This window comes from Pavona decussata, unplaced genomic scaffold, assembly GCF_977016875.1.
Source record: "Pavona decussata unplaced genomic scaffold, jaPavDecu1.1 SCAFFOLD_84, whole genome shotgun sequence".
NCBI classification, from domain to species: domain Eukaryota; kingdom Metazoa; phylum Cnidaria; class Anthozoa; order Scleractinia; family Agariciidae; genus Pavona; species Pavona decussata.
Window position 1 is genome coordinate 4556698 of NW_028145502.1, and position 18799 is coordinate 4575496.

Below are 18799 nucleotides of genomic sequence, written 5' to 3' on the forward strand. Positions count from 1 at the left end.
TACGACTAAATCAAGGGATGTAAACATCTGTTTGTTATTTTGGCAAAGTCGCTCGTACGTGACACAGTTAGGGAACGAGTAAGATTTAATTTTATCTTGTGGTTATTTTGGTGTTTGTTGGTTTGTTGTACCCTTGTAGACAATATTTAACAACAGTGCACTTTTTTTTAAATCGCTTAAGGTGTTGGAAATAGTTTAAAGCCTTTTTTTATACAAATTTTGGCCGAGGAGTTAATTTATTCTATTACGCCTTGGTATATAGAGTTTTAGATTTCAATGGCGCTGAATTGTAATTTTGTCGAGCTTCGATCGGCGTTCGTGTAAAAGTTCTGCTAGATCTAGTCTGAAATGTCAGCCGTCTCCTCTCCCTAACCCACAGGGGGGCGTGGGTTAGGGAGAGGAGACGGCTGACATTTCAGACTATGCTAGATCCTAAATATTTAAAACCGTACACCAAAAAATCAATTACTGAACTCTCTTTTGTTAAAGTATGAGAGGAATTGAGAAACTACCGATCAGCTTTTTTTCTCTCGCAGAATTTGGATTATTTTAGACTTTTGCGTGATAGACAAAAGTGTGTCTACTTCATCCGAGCTCGGTTCGCTCACAAACGAGCAGAGATGTATATAATTACTATGTCTTGACTGAGGAAGAATCAATATATAAACAATAGCCTCCATTTGGCGCGAAAATATGCTCAGATATTTGTCCGCGGACATTATCTGTTCCGAGAAGCGAACAGTTTTCCGAGAGCAAAGCTCGAGGAAAACTGTGAGTTTCGAGGAGCCCAAGGTCCAAGGACAAATATCTGAGCATATTTTTAAAGTCAAATGGAGGCTATTGTGTTTATTATCCTTCAAATATTTTTCGCAACATGAGGGATCGGCAGGATCTGCCATTCTGTCATATGTCAATCACGTCAAAGTTTGTCAGTTGGCTTCCAAAATCTCAACGTCAGATTTCGCTTCATTGTTTGGGGAAAAGGTAAAACATTTGAAAGGAAAGTAAACTTGTTTAATTCCGTGAAAGACAAAAGCAAGATACAAGTGGCGGATAAGGTTACAGGGAATCTAACTACCTCTCGAGAACAAGCTAAAGATCACTGAAAGCGAAAAACTGTATCGCATTCCGTAAAAAGTGTAAACTGCCGTCAACGAAACCACAGGGCGCCCACACAAACTATGTGACCGTTTGTATTTTGAATTTATAGAGGCAATGTATGGGAATATCGAAAATCCTCGTATTATCGTACTAGATTGCATGCGATAGATATTCTCATTTAACATCAAAATAAACGTAGTTTTACCTTAAATGTTGTGTGTTGTCGTTCCTGAGGTTGAAGACGGCGATTTCAGCCATTTGAAGGGTTCGGCGTGAACGTTCACTCGAGCGTAATTACGCTCGAGCGTAATTACGCTCGAGTGAACGTTCACGCCGAACCCTTCAAATGGCTGAAATCGCCGTCTTCAACCTCAGGAACGACAACACACAACATTTAAGGTAAAACTACGTTTATTTTGATGTTAAATGAGACTGAATATCTATCGCAATCTAGTACGATAATACGAGGATTTTCGATATTCCCATACATTGCCTCTATAAATTCAAAATACAAACGGTCACATAGTTTGTGTGGGCCCCCTGTGACGAAACAGCCGAAGCTTTGCCGTTCTCTTCCTTTATCTCGTGTTCAATTGGAGCAGCACTTTATATCGAAAATGCAATTGCAGAATTTGCTAGCGGAAAACGACCTGTGAAGAAATCGAAGCTGAACCTGCAGTCGAATACGACGCCACCGGTTGTTTTTGCTGGATTCCACCAAAGCGCTGTCTTTGCTAACTTTACATTGAATGGAGCCAGCAACGAAGTCGTTCACAATCACTGAGGATTAAACTTGTTGCTCGAGAGTAGGACAAGCTGCTTCTCCTCGTAAAGAATTTCGACATCTCGGGGTATCATGGCTGGTTTTTGTTTCGTGGACGAGATTTCATGTTCGCGAGCGATCTCGACCAGGTGAGCATTGATAGCATCATTTACCGGCTTGAACTCTGTCAGTAATGGTATTGAAATTTATGTTTTCGATATAAAAAATTCCTTATATCCAGGCCAGCACGAATTGCTCTCATTGAATTATAACTGTAATATTTGCCGTCGTGTGAGCGAGCTTCGAGCTTATTAATTAAACTCGTTTAATAGCTTGTTGATGGCTTTCTCATTTCGCCAGACTGAAAGAAAACCATAACTACTCTTAAATGAGATGGGCTAAAACTTTTCGCCTTTCATATTTTTTCAGTTTTACCACATTTTTAATTTAAGGACTGTTAAACAGAGTTCAAACCAAGAGAAAATGTCGCAAATATGAGCTTAAATTGAGTATTTCAACATTTCGTTTACGAACAGCTTACCGTCAAAAACGTTTAGAGCGTATGTTGTTTTCTGGTACTGGTTTATCGACCAGCAGGTTTATCTCTTCTTCTGTCACAAAAGCAAACCGTTCCCCCATCTTGACATTCATTTTAATTGCAAACTTGACGCTCCTTGAAGTTTTTGAAATTGGGGAATATCACTTGGGGAATATCCTCGGATATTCCCCAGTTTTAGCTGGGGTATATTCGGTCACGTGAGGCGTTTAGACCAATCGCGCGCGAGCGAAAATATTTGATGGATTATAAACCAAATTATACGAAAGATAGATTCATAGCTATATAAATTTCTGAGCAGCGAGAAGCTGAAACTTGTAAAATTTCGATTTCTCTCGTGGTGAAATGCGAGCTTCCGGTAGGGTAACCGTTTTTCATGGTTTTCTGTCGTTATATCAGGAGCCATAAGCACGGATGGAGACCGTAAGCGTGGGCTCAACGCGTCCCCATGTGTTGTACCAAAAAATCTATTTTTTAGAAAAAATTGCGCCACCCTTCACGTCATAAACCCGCACGGATACACGCAAATTTGCGTGGGGCTACTACCTTATACGGAAAATGGAAAAGAAAGTTTTGTTCGGTTTCGACAAAATAACATAAGTTTTAAATACTTCAAATGTGAAAATAACATTTTATTACCCTGTACATGTTTAAGTTTCTCCATCTAATCTAACTAAACTACAGCAGGAAATTCTCCTGACTGAATTGAAACCCTAGTAGAAAACATTAATCTTTAAAGTACAAACATAAAATATTCTCCACGATGCTGATATAAGTCTAATATAAACTTAAATTTTATTGGAGAAGTCAGTTTCAACTATTTATTTCAAATTGGTGGTAAATCCTTGAGGAGACGAGTTAAGTAACAACGTCTTAAGAAAACAACTCAACAACTTAGCAACAGAATCGGAACACCTCTACAGCCCATCTATACTAGTCGTAAACTGGGTGATGCACTTGGCGTAAAAGAACAGAAGCCCTCTCTGATCAATCAACACAGTGTGGTCTACAAATTTTCATGTCCTCTGTGCGATGCAGAATACATAGGCCTCACAACTCGACACCTTTTTCAGAGAACTGAACAACACTGTCGCAGTTCTTCATCCATTTGCAGACATCTTCAACAAGATCATGATACCAGCCCTAGATCTCTTGACTTAGCCAAGAATTTCGCAGTTCTGAGGAAATGCCAAGGAAAGATGGACTGTCTGGTATACGAGATGCTCCTGATTAAGAAGTACAGACCAGGTCTTAACATCCAATCAAACTCAATACGTGCCAAATTATTCACTTGACTTTGGTTTTCCTTTGTGTGAGGTCACTTGATGATTCACTGGCTTAGAACAATAGACTATTGTTTTCAGTTTAGTTTTGTCTACTTACTTATGTAAATTTTCTTCAGGATGTCATCGAAACGTCGAAATCTCTCCGCGTTAGTTTTTCTGCTAAATTTAATAACAAAAGTCAATCTTATAAATAAAACTTTATTCAGTTTATTGGCAGAAATTAAGTAGTCAAGCTAAAAGCTGTCGAATTGAGCATGTTTCTTTCACAGATCTGTGCCAAATTTTTCAACATCGGTCAGAAGTGAATTCCTCGATTACTTCTTTTTGCCGAAATTGAAACTTACTGCTTCTTATGACGGCTGTTGCCTTGCTGCTTTCAGGAGGTATTGCACGTAAGACTTGATATTAATGTCCATTCGTTTATTAGATGCTGATTTCTATGATCATCCAAGGGACAAGAAAGCTGTAAACACGTTCTTATCTGTTTTCAAACTCTTTCTTTTTTTCAAGTTCGCAGGATAAATTTCCTCAACATCAAACTAGCAACTTTAACATCAAAATAAGCCAATAATTCTCAAAATGCCTCCGGCAGAAATTAAGAACTAGAGAGGTGAAACAAAACTACTAGCAGACAAACGAAAAGTTTTCATGCATGTCCGCGGGAGTGAAAACAAAATGAAAGCTGAAATGAAAGAAGAAATGTTTTACTTTATTTTGAAGTACGTGTCTTGACTAAAACCCAGAAACCAATCCAAATGTTTCAACTCGGTGTCGGTCTCAGTCAAATGCATCCTCCACTGTTTTATATCCCGGAATCACGCTTTGTTTATAGCCAAGAAACCGGCTGCGGGTTCACGCGGAATGTGAGAAGGTGCAATTTTTTAGCGTATTTTTTTCCTGGTTAGAAAGTCCATCCATGTAGCCGTTTGTTGTTTGGCTTCTTCCTTTCCATGGCCACGAAAATTGATTCGTGAGCAAGAAAACAGTGAGACTGACAGAGTTCAATATGGAGGTTGCGAAAACTGCGTAACAACTTTGCAGCATCACAACTTTCCACAACTGTTTAGACTCTCTCCAACAACAAGTAACTGAACTTTAGACAATTTTCGGGTACAATTTGAACCATATCATACTGGCAAAAGTGACGGAAAACAGCTGAGAAAAAATTCACTTACCTGTCTGAGTAAATATTCATTCAATTGTAGCGATGCACGCAGCCGGCTACCGTCTTGGTGTCTTTTTTACTTTACTTTGAGAGTCATGTGATCAATATGCCGCTCATTCCAACTTCCCCCGTCTTCTTTCAATTGTTGCCTTTTCGTTGTGAGGGTCTAATTCCTTAAATGTGGGCACCGAGAATATATCCCCAAGCAAAAGTTTAAAATTTGGACGCCGGTTTGAACGGGTAGAAAAAAACATTCAATTTCTCCACGCGCGATCCTGGTCATTTACACGCGTGCGCGCACGCGCGTATGCGCGCAAGTTTTTCTAAAAATATATTGTTTTGGTACAACACATGGCACAAGTCAAAATGGCATCTCGTTACGGTCTCCATCTCTGATTATGGCTCCTTGCCTGGCTATATGGAATATTTCAAAATAAATTAACCTTATTTCCTTTACTTACTTACCTAGGCCTTCAAACTAACAAAATATGAGCGAAATCGATTTTTTGACCGTGAAAACGATTTCTTTGATTTTTACTGGCATTTAGTCTTAATACCTTTAGGCGGATTAAAGATCCACTTTCTGGCTTGCATATTGGCAACTCCCCATAGTGCTTTCAATTGACGGTAAAGCTCCACACCTTCATCGTCGTTTTCAGCACTGTCTATAGAATCGTCCATACTTCCTTTTTTATATTTTATCACATTGTAAACCACGTATTCTCCCCTCCGAAAACAAAAGGTTTTAGTTTTCCAAAATTTTGAGCAGGATTTTTGTCGAAGAACCTTTGGGTTTCCCTGTTTGATGTTGTTTATAACTTGTATTTGTCATAGTAGTGAAAAATTTATTTAATATCTTTCTCGTTAACAAATTGTTTGAAATTGACTGCGAAGTAACCAAATTAAATAAATGAAATTTTAATTTTTTTAGTTTTGTTTTGAGTTGAACTAGTATCTTGCATCACACATCACATAACCTATAGTAAGCTTTCCTCGAACTTTCTGATGAGGCGTATACTTCCTCGACGAATCTTTCCTCACGTCTCCAAGCGAATGGTCTGAACGCCATACATATTAAATGATGGGGAGGCCATGTTAGCTGTTGCATCGCAATAAATAGAGAATATTTTCAATCAACTTTTAATTACTCTCGAAATACACCGTACCACGGAAAATCTTCAGAAGCGAAGACAATTGGTGTTCCTGCGCTCTTCCTTTTTAAATGGACAGAATTTATCACAATAGGTTGTTCAATAGGAAAGTGGTGCCAGGGTATCGCCTGATTCCAGGGGAAACGCACTTTTCCAGGGACAAACATCCGCATATATATAATAAGCAATTAATGGCATCAATTTTACTTATATTGGAATAGTATCGGTTATCTGTCATCTGTACGCAATATGAATATCAAAGACGAATGTATTCGCACGGAAATGGAAAGTTGGTGCTAAATAAATTCATTAATGAATCAATTGTTGTTTTGATAATAATGTTGATTTTTTGGGGAAGCCCACAATGTATCCCATGCGTCGCCCATGTTTTCTTCTTACTCGCTTGCTTCCCCTCTCCTCTTTTGTTTGGAGCATCAGCGGAATAAACTAAAAAACATCAACCCCATAAAATCACACGACACCACACGATGTAATAATAATAATAATAATAATAATAATAATAATAATAATAATAATAATAATAATAATAATAATAAGAATAATAATAATAACAATAATAATAATAATAATAATAATAATAATAACAACAATAATAATAATAATAATAATAATAATAATAATAATAATAACAATAATAATAATAATAACAACTTTATCTGAATAGCCAAGCACAAGTGCCCTACTAATTGGGGAGACTAAAAAAAATATAAAGTAAAAATATAAAATAAAATGTTAGTGAAGTTTATTTGTCTAGCTCGTCATATCACAGGCCTGCATCAGAAAATTTACAGATAATTTATGGACTATTCCCCCGTGGCTTAAGTCAAACAAAGATCAGCGGTCGTTACAAAAGTGTGAGTTCAAATAGCGTGCGACTTTTAACAGTTGGTTTTGACAGCCTGTTGTTAAAACAAAGCCGAACCAATCGACGTCCAGGAGACTCAGCATTTTTCTTTGAAGTTTTTCTCAGGCTTTTAGGCAAGCAACACTGAGTTCTAGAGGGTTGGACCTTTCTCGCCTTTAGGCTATAAAGATTAGGAAACAATCAGCCGCTCCCAAGCACCACAGGCTTTACTTTCCCTTTCCAATACCAATTTCTTTTTCCCTTTATATATACGAAGTCGAAATACGAGTTAATATTTGAATTTTCAGTCTTGATACTGCATATAATAGATTTGACCCTTTACCAATTTCCAGTATCAGAAGTATTTCTTTCCTTTTGCTTTAAATTCTTGATTTTTTTCTTTCTTTTCTTTTACTTTTTCTATTTTCTTTAGTGTTATTTATTTATAATGTTTCCTTTCACTTCCTTTCAACGATTTTTTCGGGTAACAATAACTACAATTTCTTCTCGCAAATAGATGTGCTCTTTTTCCCCAAAACATTTTAACAACAACAAAAAACAAAAACTGAGCGCAGCTCATTTTGCGCAAGAGAGGTCAGCCACTTCCGTTTGATGGTAGTGACTAGCCGTTCAGGTTTCCATTAGCTATTATACTTGTCAATTAAAACAGTGTTTCTCAAACATTGAATATATACAATGCCTCCATTAAATTTTATAAGGTTACGCGGTTTCTTTTCCGAGTGAGTTAGATAATGTGTTAGTTTCTCAGGAAACAACAGATGTTTATTTGCTATAATGACATGGAATGCAGGATAGTGTCATATTCTTTATTATTATGAGTCAACTATAGAATGCGATTAAGAAAACTTTACCTTATATCAAGAAATACAAACGAAAGTAAAACCTAACAAGGCTGTGTCGACGAAAATGGAACAACGCAAAAGAAACCTTTGAAAAATGAGGACTTTTTCAGAAGTTGTGAGAATCGTGAGTACATATCGAAGTGTTGAGATGATCTTTAGCTTCTTTATTTTCTTTTCATTCCATTTTTCGGTGCCAAACCTTTCGCTGCAGCTCTTGCTCAGCGATGTATTTTACTGCTAAAGTGATTACCATGAAATGAAATTAATATTTGATTCCAGTATTTGCATTTAAAAATGACTCCGTTTGATTATTTCTTGCAAGGTCGTGTGGTAACAGAAATAACTTCAATGAAATATAGTCGAGGAAAATGTTATGGTATGAAGTATGGGCATCAATTAAAGATAACATTAAGCACATTATTAATCAGTATTGACCTAAAACGTTTCTTGCAAGCGTGTTCTCAGTATCATTATTTTAATTCTCCAACTGGTGGGCAAGATAGTATTTCAGGGAATGACTCATTTTTCTGTCGCCGTTTTTTTTAAATTGAAACATAAATAGAATAACAGCTAAGTAAAAATACCAAGATAATAAAAATTGGTCATGGTGCTCGTTTAGGAGAAAAAAATTAATTTATTGGCTAGGCCTAGCTTCAAGGAACACATCATTTTTTCAGCGTGCGCACGCGTGCCAGACGCGTGTTAATGACGCAAACATTTATGCGCAGAAAGAATGCATATCCAGCAAAATCACCTAAATTTATGTTGTGGACTCAATAATTTAGCAATAACACTAGGAATCCTGAGAATTCACTGAGTATATGGCTGACGAACGCAATTGTATTGACAAGAGCCAAATAAAACATTCCTCTGCGTGGTACTTACAGTTCGTCAAGGGAAACCAAGGAAGAGAAAATGCCCTCTGGTAAATTCTGCAGCTGGTTATTCTGTAAATATCTGCAATTTAACAAAGTTTGAATGTTAGTTAATAGTCCCTACTGCTCAATCATCTTGCTTAGAGTTTTAATCTGTGTCAGGCTCACGCGAAATACTGTTTATTTAAGAACTTCGTAGAAAGAACTTTGCGCTTCTAACAACCCTCAACATTACACTTAAACACAATAATGATATTATCTCTTTTCACATGATTATTAATGAAGCATAAAACATCAATAAGGCATCACTTTATTGACCTCGAGGCCTGGGACCAAATTTACATGATCTTTCCAGTAAAGAAATTTGGCTGAGCAGGACTAAGTACTGATTTTTGATAAACGAACATGAAGACCATGTTATGGCGAACGCGCGTTTGTGTAGGGTCAGCAAACAATTTGGTCATTCGACGTCAAATCATCATAGGAAAAGTTTCACTCGCTTTTATACCTGACTTTTTGTCATTAAGATGAATCACGGATGAGATATCTTTTGCAAACCATACATTAGCAAAAACTACAAGCGACGGCTAGCACGCTGACTTTGGAGCGGATTATCTGACATACTTCACAGCGGCCAGACCTGCTCTTGTATTGCACTAGAAATTGACGCTAGAGCCAGGTAGTAAGACTTCCTCCATCTCACTTGACACGTGCCTTCTTATTGTTTCATTGATTTATACTGTAGAATTTTCTTTCTTTACAGCAACTCACTGGGAGAAAGACAATTAACTGTGAAGGTTCTGGTGATCCAGTTCTTTGTTATGCCCGTGTTAAGATGTTACTATCATACACCCTACAACTTATTTTTTCCTTTTCAATCCTCTTCTAAATCGTGAAAAGCTGAGAGGTGATGTTAATTTGCAACACTTTGCTCTTTAACTTTGCCAAGTGAGCCACTTTGTGTATGTATTTGTAAGCGGTTGCAGAAAACTCTTCCCAAAACAGTAGCGCGGTTGACACCATACTTTTATGAAAATCCCCCCAAAACGCGTCTCACAGAAACTAACTTTGCACGCGAAACTAAAAATGTTCATGAAAATTCAAAAACCGAGCGCGCTCTAGTTCGTTTACTATCTTCTTAATATATCTCCTTCCCGCACTGGGAGGTAGTCCCACTGTGTTTCTCAATTACTGATTAGCTATTAATTTCAAGGAAAATCAGTTTGTTAATTGGTCTTACGACAGCCTTGACTCCACACGTAACTTTAACTACACGGGTGTGTCCATTACGTCCAAGATAAACTTTAACCATTCGCCCTAATGGCCAACGTTCTCTTGGAATATCGGGCTAAATCACAACAACTACATCTCCAAATTTTATGACTCGGAATACTTAAATCCACTTTGATCGGCTATTGAGGGAAGGAGCACATTCTTTGAGCCATCCCCTCCACACTCGTGAACTGAACCTTTCGCCTGTATCTTTAGGGCGAATGAAAAGTGGTGGTTTCAACAGACTCAGAGGCGAACTGTCCTCCCTTTTGTTAATGCAAGATATGGTTAGGGGTCATTGAAACATCGTCTCGCGGATCTGAACTCTGATAAGTCAACGGACTGGAATTAATTCCCTAGGAACTCCACGCCAACTGGTGACGGCGTCGTTATGATATTGGCACCGGATATAGACAGCTGCACCATAAGCTTTGTGAGAGGTATCAACAAATATAACGATGCGCTTCGACTTCAAAGGCTCTGGAATCCGCTGACATCGGGGAATCTTCACCTTCCCCAGACCTTTTAACAGCTCGAACCAATTCCCGATTTCATTCGCTATTTCATCTTGTATTTCGCCGTCCCAAGTACAATCTTTGCAACAATCACTTACGGGCATACAATCCCAGAGGGCAAAAAATCGCTGCTACTTTACGCAGGACGTTTTGTTTCGTTTTCTGAAATTCCGGGGAAGCAGGAGAAGCGCTAACAGTAAACACGTCTTCAATGCTGTTCCACGAAATCCACAGTGTCTTTGTTATCGGGTCTTGGCCGTTGTTAATTACGATCTCTGTAGCGCATTCATCTGTCGGAATCGCTTCAACAACTTTCGGTAGCTTAGAGATCCACTTTTTGGCTTGCATGTTGGCATCTCCCGATTGTCATTCCAATTGACGGCAGAACTCCACTCCTTTGTCGTCGTTTTCAACACAGTCAATAGAATCTTCCATATAGGTTAACTGAAGGTCCGTATCAGCGGCAATGGGGATAGCGGTCTTGGCTTCTTCGAGCTGTCTCGTACGCAACAAACTGCGATCCATAGAGGCGGAATTATCTCCAAAGACTACACGGCTTAACTCGAATACGTCGGGTTCTCGGTTGTGGTCAAAGTCTCTCCATAACAGTCGGAAGTGTGAACGTTCCTTCTCCTCAATCTCGATTTGGAAATACATTTCCTATATGCCGCAAGCGATACCAACAAGGATTTCACAGAAACGGAGAAGGACGTTGAAAAGATCATGCTGTAATTTTGGTCCTGCATGGAACATGTCAATTATGGAAATTCCATTTCTTTTAGCCTTCCCCCTGGTGGTGTGCCTTGTCGTGGCGGGGAAGCTTGTGTGACCTTACGACCCCCAGGGCTATGCCGGCGGGAGCCTTGTGCTCCTGGCAGGTCTAACCATGCCGGATTGATCTGCGCGGTGAGGGTCCAGACTAAAGCAGCACCAACTGGGGAGCCATAATACCCCTAAGGGAAGGAAAACCCTGACAGAAAACCACCAGCCCTCCAGGTCATGGGGGTTGGGCGGTAGGCCAATCACTTGCCCCCGGAAAAAAAAACAGATTACCGAAACTGCAATTTCTCAAGTACTAATTAGCAATGGCGAAGCTGTGGCCGTGGACGGAGGCACAACTGGACACACCATGACGTCAATGGGTGAAAGCCTACGGGAAGCCCACAGACCGACAAGGTCATTGGCAACGCCAAAATCAAGAATGCGTGTGGGATGCTGGAACGTACGAACAATGTACACAGTTGGAAAAGCAGCGCAAATAGCACGAGAGATGGAAAGGTACAGACTTGATCTGTTGGGACTAAGTGAGATACGATGGACAGGAGCAGGACGTATTAAGATGGGGAATGGCTATACAATGATTTATGCTGGAGAAGAAAGTGAGCATCAGAGAGGAGTAGCAATAATGATGAGTCAGAACACACAGAAATGCCTAATGGAATGGACAGCAATAAGCAGTCGCATAATAACTGCCCGATTTTACTCCCGCTTCAAAAATACAACTATAATCCAAGTGTACGCTCCGACAAACGAAGCAACTGATGATGAAAAGGACGAATTCTACGAGCAACTTCAAAGAACTTTTGATACATGCAACCGTCATGACATAGTTATTGTCATGGGAGATCTGAATGCAAAGGTTGGTGACGACAACAAGGATGTGGAAGGAATAATGGGAAAACATGGACTGGGTAACATAAACGATAATGGTGAAAGGCTATGTGACTTCTGCTCAATGAACGGTCTTGTCATCACAGGAACATGCTTTCCACACCGAACAACTCATAAAGCGACTTGGGTGTCACCTGATGGAAGGACTCAAAACCAGATTGATCACATGATGATCCGTAAAGAATGGAGGAGGTCTGTGGAAGACACACAAGTGTACCGGGGTGCAGATGCAGCAAGCGATCACCTTCTGCTAATCATGAAAATAAAGCTGAAACTACATAGAAACCCAGATAGAGCAAAGACTAATGCAAGACTTGACACAAACAAACTGGAAAACGAAATGTTCAAGTCCAAGTTCAGCGTCGAACTTCGAAACAGATTTGCAGCATTAGAGGTCGAGGAAAACATCAATGAAGATTGAATGCAAATGGAAAAAATTTACATAGAAACTGCTGAGAAAGTAATAGGCCGGGTGAAAAAGAAAAACAAGCAGTGGTTGAGAGAGGAAACCTGGAAAGCAATAGATCAACGACAGATGATCCACGACAAAATACACTGCACGAAATCAGAGAGAATAAAAAGCAAGCTACGAGTAGAGTACAAATTGAAAGACAGAGAGGTTAAACGCAGAGCAAGGGAGGATAAACGAGCTTGGCTAGAACAGTTAGGAAATGAAGCAGAAAAGTATGCCGAAAATGGGAGAAATAGGGAACTGTACCAAACAGCAAAGAAAATCACAAACAAGAGACGGCGCCAAGTTGCAGCAATTAAGAACAAGAGGGGTGAGACAATAAAAGACAAGAATGCCAGACTTGAAAGATGGGCTGAACATTTTGAGGAGGTGCTAGTCAGGGAGGCCCCAATGAACCCAATTGAAGAGAACGAAGTGGAGGAAGACGAAATTAGCGAGATGGATACAACAGAGATAAGGGAAGTAGAAGTAAGGGAGGCACTGAAGAAGACAAAGAGTGGAAAAACACCAGGTATAGATGGCATTCCAGCGGAGCTGTACAAAGCAGATAGTGACGTGGCAGTTAAGGAGCTGACAAGACTGTTTGATAAGATATGGCACGAGGAGAAGGTACCTGAACAATGGAAGAAAGGCTTGATAGTAAAAATACCCAAAAAAGGCGACCTGAAAGAGTGCAAGAACTGGCGTGGTGTGACATTGTTACCTGTGGCTAGCAAAGTAATGGGCAGAGTCATCATCCAGAGAATCCAAAACGGGGTAGACAGTGTCCTTAGAAAAGAACAAGCTGGGTTTCGAAAGAACAGGAGCACAGTAGACCAAATATTCATCCTCCGTAACATCATAGAACAGGTGAACGAATGGCAGGCGACACTTTATGCACACTTTGTCGACTTTGAAAAAGCTTTTGACTCAGTACATCGCGAAGGACTGTGGAAAATCATGAAGGCCTATGGGATCCCAGACAAGCTGATAAGAATGGTGAAGATCATGTATGAAGACTTTGAATGTTCAGTACTGGATGAGGGAGAACAAACAAGATGGTTCAAGATCACAACCGGCGTTAAGCAAGGATGTGTCATGTCAGGTTTCTTATTCCTGCTTGCTGTAGACTGGGTAATGCGAAGAACAACAGAAGGACAAAGAAATGGCATCAGATGGAACTTTACAACTACACTTGAAGATCTCGATTTTGCAGATGATATAGTCCTTCTCTCATCAAAACACCAACAAATACAGGACAAGACCAACCGACTAGTAGATAATGCAGGGAGAGTGGGGCTGAAATTGAATGCGCAAAAATGCAAAGTGATGAGAATGAATGCACGAAGAGAAGATAAAGTAATGATTGAAAGAAAGGAAGTTGAAGACGTCGAAGAGTTTGTATATCTGGGCGCGACTGTGACAAAAGAGGGTGGTGGCACCGAAGACATTAAGAAACGTCTAAGCAAGGCACAGGGAGCTTTCTACAACATAAAGAAGATCTGGAATACAAGGAGCATTGGTCGGAATACAAAAATCAAACTGTTTAAGACTCTGGTACGACCAGTGCTATTGTATGGATGTGAAGCATGGAAATTAACAGCTGCCGAAGAGAAGAAATTGGATAGATTTCAGTTCACATGTCTAAGACGGATATTGAGAGTATGGTGGCCGCAACGCATGAGAAACGACACAATTTCAGAAATAACAGGCGTGAGAAAGATAAGCGACGAAATACGAAGGAGAAAATGGAACTGGATTGGCCATGTGCTTAGAAAGGACAGGAACGATGATTGTATGGTAGCAATGGGGTGGCAACCCGAGGGAAAGAGGAAAGTGGGGCGACCTAAAATCACGTGGAGGAGGACAGTGGAAAGAGAATGCAGACAAGAAAGGTGGACCAGCTGGGCTGATGTTAGGACTGCAGCAAAAGACAGGACTGGTTGGAAAACGAAAGTTGCAGCCTTATGCGCCTCATGGCGCGGAGAGAACTAACTAACTAACATTTCTTTTAGCGGCACAGTCAAACACGATTCGTACTTTCGTCGTCCTTTTGTTCATCCTCACGACTGTAAAATGCGGCAAATACCATAAGTCATTCGGCAGGTGCTCGTCTAAAGGAACCTTTCGTGAATATCGTTTTTCGTCATAGCCCTGGATGATAGCAGCTGTAAGAATTTCCCGTACTTTTCTTCACACATCGAGACGAATGAGGAAATCTTTGGCTTCTTTATCCAAACGGAAGCCACCGGGGTTATAAAGAATGGGCTTCCTCAGTTAAGTAATAAGAACAAAGTATACACATGGGACCAAAATCAATGGCAAAGCAACAGTAAATCTTAAAAAATTTACATAGTCATATTGATCATAGTTAGGCAAAAAAAAGAAAAAAAAATGAAAGTGAAAAGCAGAGGTAAATAAATAAAAACGCTACACTGTCTGAGTTCATTCATTTGTAACGTTCGCTACTCTCCGTTTGATTTAACCATATTTTAATTAAAAAGGAATATTCGACGAGGGTAACACAACTTGAGGTTTTTTGTCTGATTACTTTTTCTATTTCACCATATTACCACATTTGATAGCCTACCCCTACAGCGTTAGTTTTCTTAAGAAGTAGTAACGCATGCAATGCGGAACTTCGTAATAACGTGACCTTCGAGTGGCAAGGGACAGAACATAAAATTGTGAATTACAAGGACGGAGCCTGATAGAAGGCTTGCGTAATCATTTCTTGCAGCATCGTCGCCCTCTATTTTAAGATTGCGCCATTCTTTTGTTTTTGTTCATCTTCTTATATCATGCTACCCTATCTTTGAAGACAAATACAACTGCTTGTAGTCTTGCTTTTTGTGGTTTGTGAATTTTTCTTTTTACGTCATCATTTCTCTTTGTGGAATCCCAATAAAATGTGAACAGTTTTTGCTTTCGACAACACAAGCGGTTTTATGAGCGGCATCTGACGATAACATTTTTAAAAGCAGAAACATTTAATGTTGTCTCCTGTATTCGAAGATCGTTCTCTGGCTTGTTTGGCTCTTATTATTATTGTTAATGACATAGTTGTATAAGTTAATACAGTCTCGTTTGCTCGGATGCTATAGCTAAAAATTTAAGCTGAAGAAAGTTTTAGGAAACAGGATCTTATTCCCTGAATTGACTAGCTGTTGTTGGCTTTACGAAAATGTTACCTTCATTTGTATAACATTGTATATATACGATGCCTCTATTAGATCTTATAATGTTACGCGGTTTCTTTTCCAAGTAAGTTAGATAATGTGTTAGTTTCTCAGAAAACAACAGATGTTTATTTATAATAACGAAATGGAATCTAAGATTGTGTCATATGTCTGATAAGTATGAGTCAAAAATAGAATGCGATTAAGAAAACTTTATCTTACACCCAGAAATACAAAACGAAAGTAAAACTATCAAGGCTGTGTCGAAGAAAATGGACGAACGCTACAAAAACCACTGCAAAACGAGGACTTTTTCAGCAGTTGTGAGAATCGTGCGTACATATCGAAGTGTTGAGAAAATCTTTAGCTTCTTTATTTTGTTTTCGTTCCGTTTTTCGGGACTAAACCTTGCGCTGCAGCTCTTGCCCAGTGATCTATTCTACCGCTAAGGTGCTTACCTTGAAATGAAATTAATATTTGATTCCAGTATTTGCATTTAAAAATGACTCTGTTTGATCATTTCTTGCAAGGTCGTGTGGTAACAGAAGTAATTTCGATTATCGCGATCCTGGGGGATCTTCCAATTGCGCTGAGACGACGTTATTTTGCGATATTGTCGTCTCAAAATGACGGTTTCTAAACGGCACTAAATGGGTTCGGCGCGCAAAGATCAAAATTTTACTTCTGTGACTGAACATGCCACGTTGGATGGTGTTGTTTATTTCTTTTCATTTGAGTTTACAAAGCTTCTGACACTGTTCAAGAACCACTTATAATATTTTTTTTTTTTTTGTGGTGAACATGTACCATGATACAGCGGATACAACTTTTTTTCTTGAAGGTAAGCGAAAATTCGATGAAGAGAAATTTACTTAAAAGACTTTCTTGAGTGTGAAGGCGGCCACGGTAAATAACAATGATCTTAAATTCCAATGAATTATGGCATTTTCAAAGCAAAAGGATTTGTTTCTTTTCTCATGTCTCTTATCATTAGAAAAAATTGCTCCAAGAGCTCTGCTGCGTTCTCTTTTATGGCTCAGGTCTGCCAATTTGATCTTCTCGTCGTGGCGCCGAACGGCAGACTCGGTAATTTTTACAGTATTCTTTGCCGCTTGGTCTCTTTGAAATTTCTATATCTCCACGGCATCTAAGCTAGGATAACAATGCTCTGTTTTCGTTTTTGGGTACTAGTATGGTTGCTCTTTTTATTCTTTCTTTTGGTTGTAAGGTTTATTCACCACCCTTTTTTTGTTGTTTATATCTCGGCGGTAACAAATTTTCAATAAAATTTGCTGGTAAAATGTTCAAACCTACTAGCTGGTCTATTTCATCAATGGTAGGTACTTTATGGACTGTAAATTTTTGCATTTTCTTTGAGTGACGTAATAATTAAAGCCAAAAATTCAAATAACCCGCCCAAGAAAAAAATTTCGCGCACGGATATTACCATGGCTACAGTTTAACTGTAGTAAGAATTTCTCTTTCAATCAGCGCAAGATTTGTACTTTATCCGTTTACTCTCTCCAACAAAATGTCAGTATCCCAACAAAAAACTAAATTCGATTTTGAGACGGCAATACGACTTTATATTGACGGCGTTGGGAGAAAATATATTCCGTTTTGGGCTCCGTCGCTTCGCGACTCCGCGTATTGCCGTCTCAAAATCGAATTTAGTTTATATGAAATAGACTTAAGAAAAATGTTATTCATAGAATGTATGAAGCATAAGCAGCAATTAAAGATAACATTCAGCACACTATTAATCAGTATTGACCTAAAACGTTTCTTGCAATCGCGTTCTCTGTATCACTATCTTAAGTCCCCAAATGGTGGGAAAGCTCGTATTTCCGAGAATGACCCATTTTTCTGTCGTCAATTTTTGTTTCTAAAAAAACTTTAAAATATAAATAGGATAATAGCTAAGTAAAAAAACCAAGATAAAAAAAAAACAGCTCATGGTGTTCGTTTAGGCCGGAAAATTTAATAATTTAGTAATTTGATAGGCTTAGCTTCCAGAAACACATCATGTTTTTAGCGTGTGCTCGCGCTCCACCCGCGCGTTCATGACGCAAAAATTTATGCGAAGAAAGAATGTACAATGCAATCCAGTCGAATCACCTAAAATTCATGGTGAGGCATAAAGCATTTAGCAATAACACTAGGTAACACATATGCAGTTCTGGAGTTGATGTTTGAAGCACGTTTAACTTAATCAACTCGCGATAACTTATCACTGGTCACTCACTCCAAGAGAGGATCCTCTCTTGCTCACTCTTATCAGTGGTCACTCACCATTGGTTTATAAACCAATTTCAGATCACGAAGGGTGACCTTAAAAAAATTGGTACAATGACCACAATGAGGACTCTTAATTTTATCTCAATAATCAAAGGGGGAAACTGGAGTGTCACACTTGATCTGGGTACGAGGAATCAAAGCAGTATATGGCCACGAGAAACAGTTTATGGTCTTAAAATTGCAAACAAGAAAGTTTCCCACTTCCTCTAATAAACAAATATCATACAACTTGATTATAACCACGGTAAAGCACAGTTCTTAAAGTGTCCGTTTCAGTCCCCCACTCCTCCCAGGACATCCACCTGGAATGCTGAGAATGCACTGAGTATATGGTACAAGAACGCATTTGCATTGACAAAGAGCCAAATAAAACATTCCTCTGCGTGGTACTTACAGGTCTTGAAGGGAAAAGAGCGAAGAGAAAATACCCTCTGGTAAATTCTGCAGCTGGTTATTCTGTAAATATCTGCAATTTACAAAGTTTGAATGTTAGTTAATAGTCCCTACTGCTCAATCATCTTGCTTAGTTTTGTAATCTGTGACAGGCTCACGTGAAATAAAAAAAAATGTTTATTGTCAAACTTCGTAGGAAGAGCTTCACGCTTCTAACAACCCTCGACATTACACTATGACACAATAATAATATCATTGTCTCTTTGTTACGTGATAATTAACATAACATAATAAAGCATCACTTCATTGGAAACCTCATGGCAGACGCACGAGTGACAGGCACAAGAATGCATAGTAGCGAACTGCTGAGGGAGATCTTAAGGCCATGAACCACA

General features: G+C 39.1%; 1 protein-coding gene across 1 annotated transcript in view; it reads right to left on the minus strand.

Annotated features, from left to right (window-relative positions):
• Positions 1–18799, minus strand: part of LOC146475584 (uncharacterized) — an 873425-nt gene that overhangs the window by 82317 nt on the left and 772309 nt on the right. Inside the window, exon 24 of the mRNA XM_085116063.1 lies at positions 8636–8707. Within this exon, the coding sequence (XP_084972189.1) occupies positions 8636–8707 (72 nt within the window). The remainder of the gene's footprint in view (positions 1–8635; positions 8708–18799) is intronic.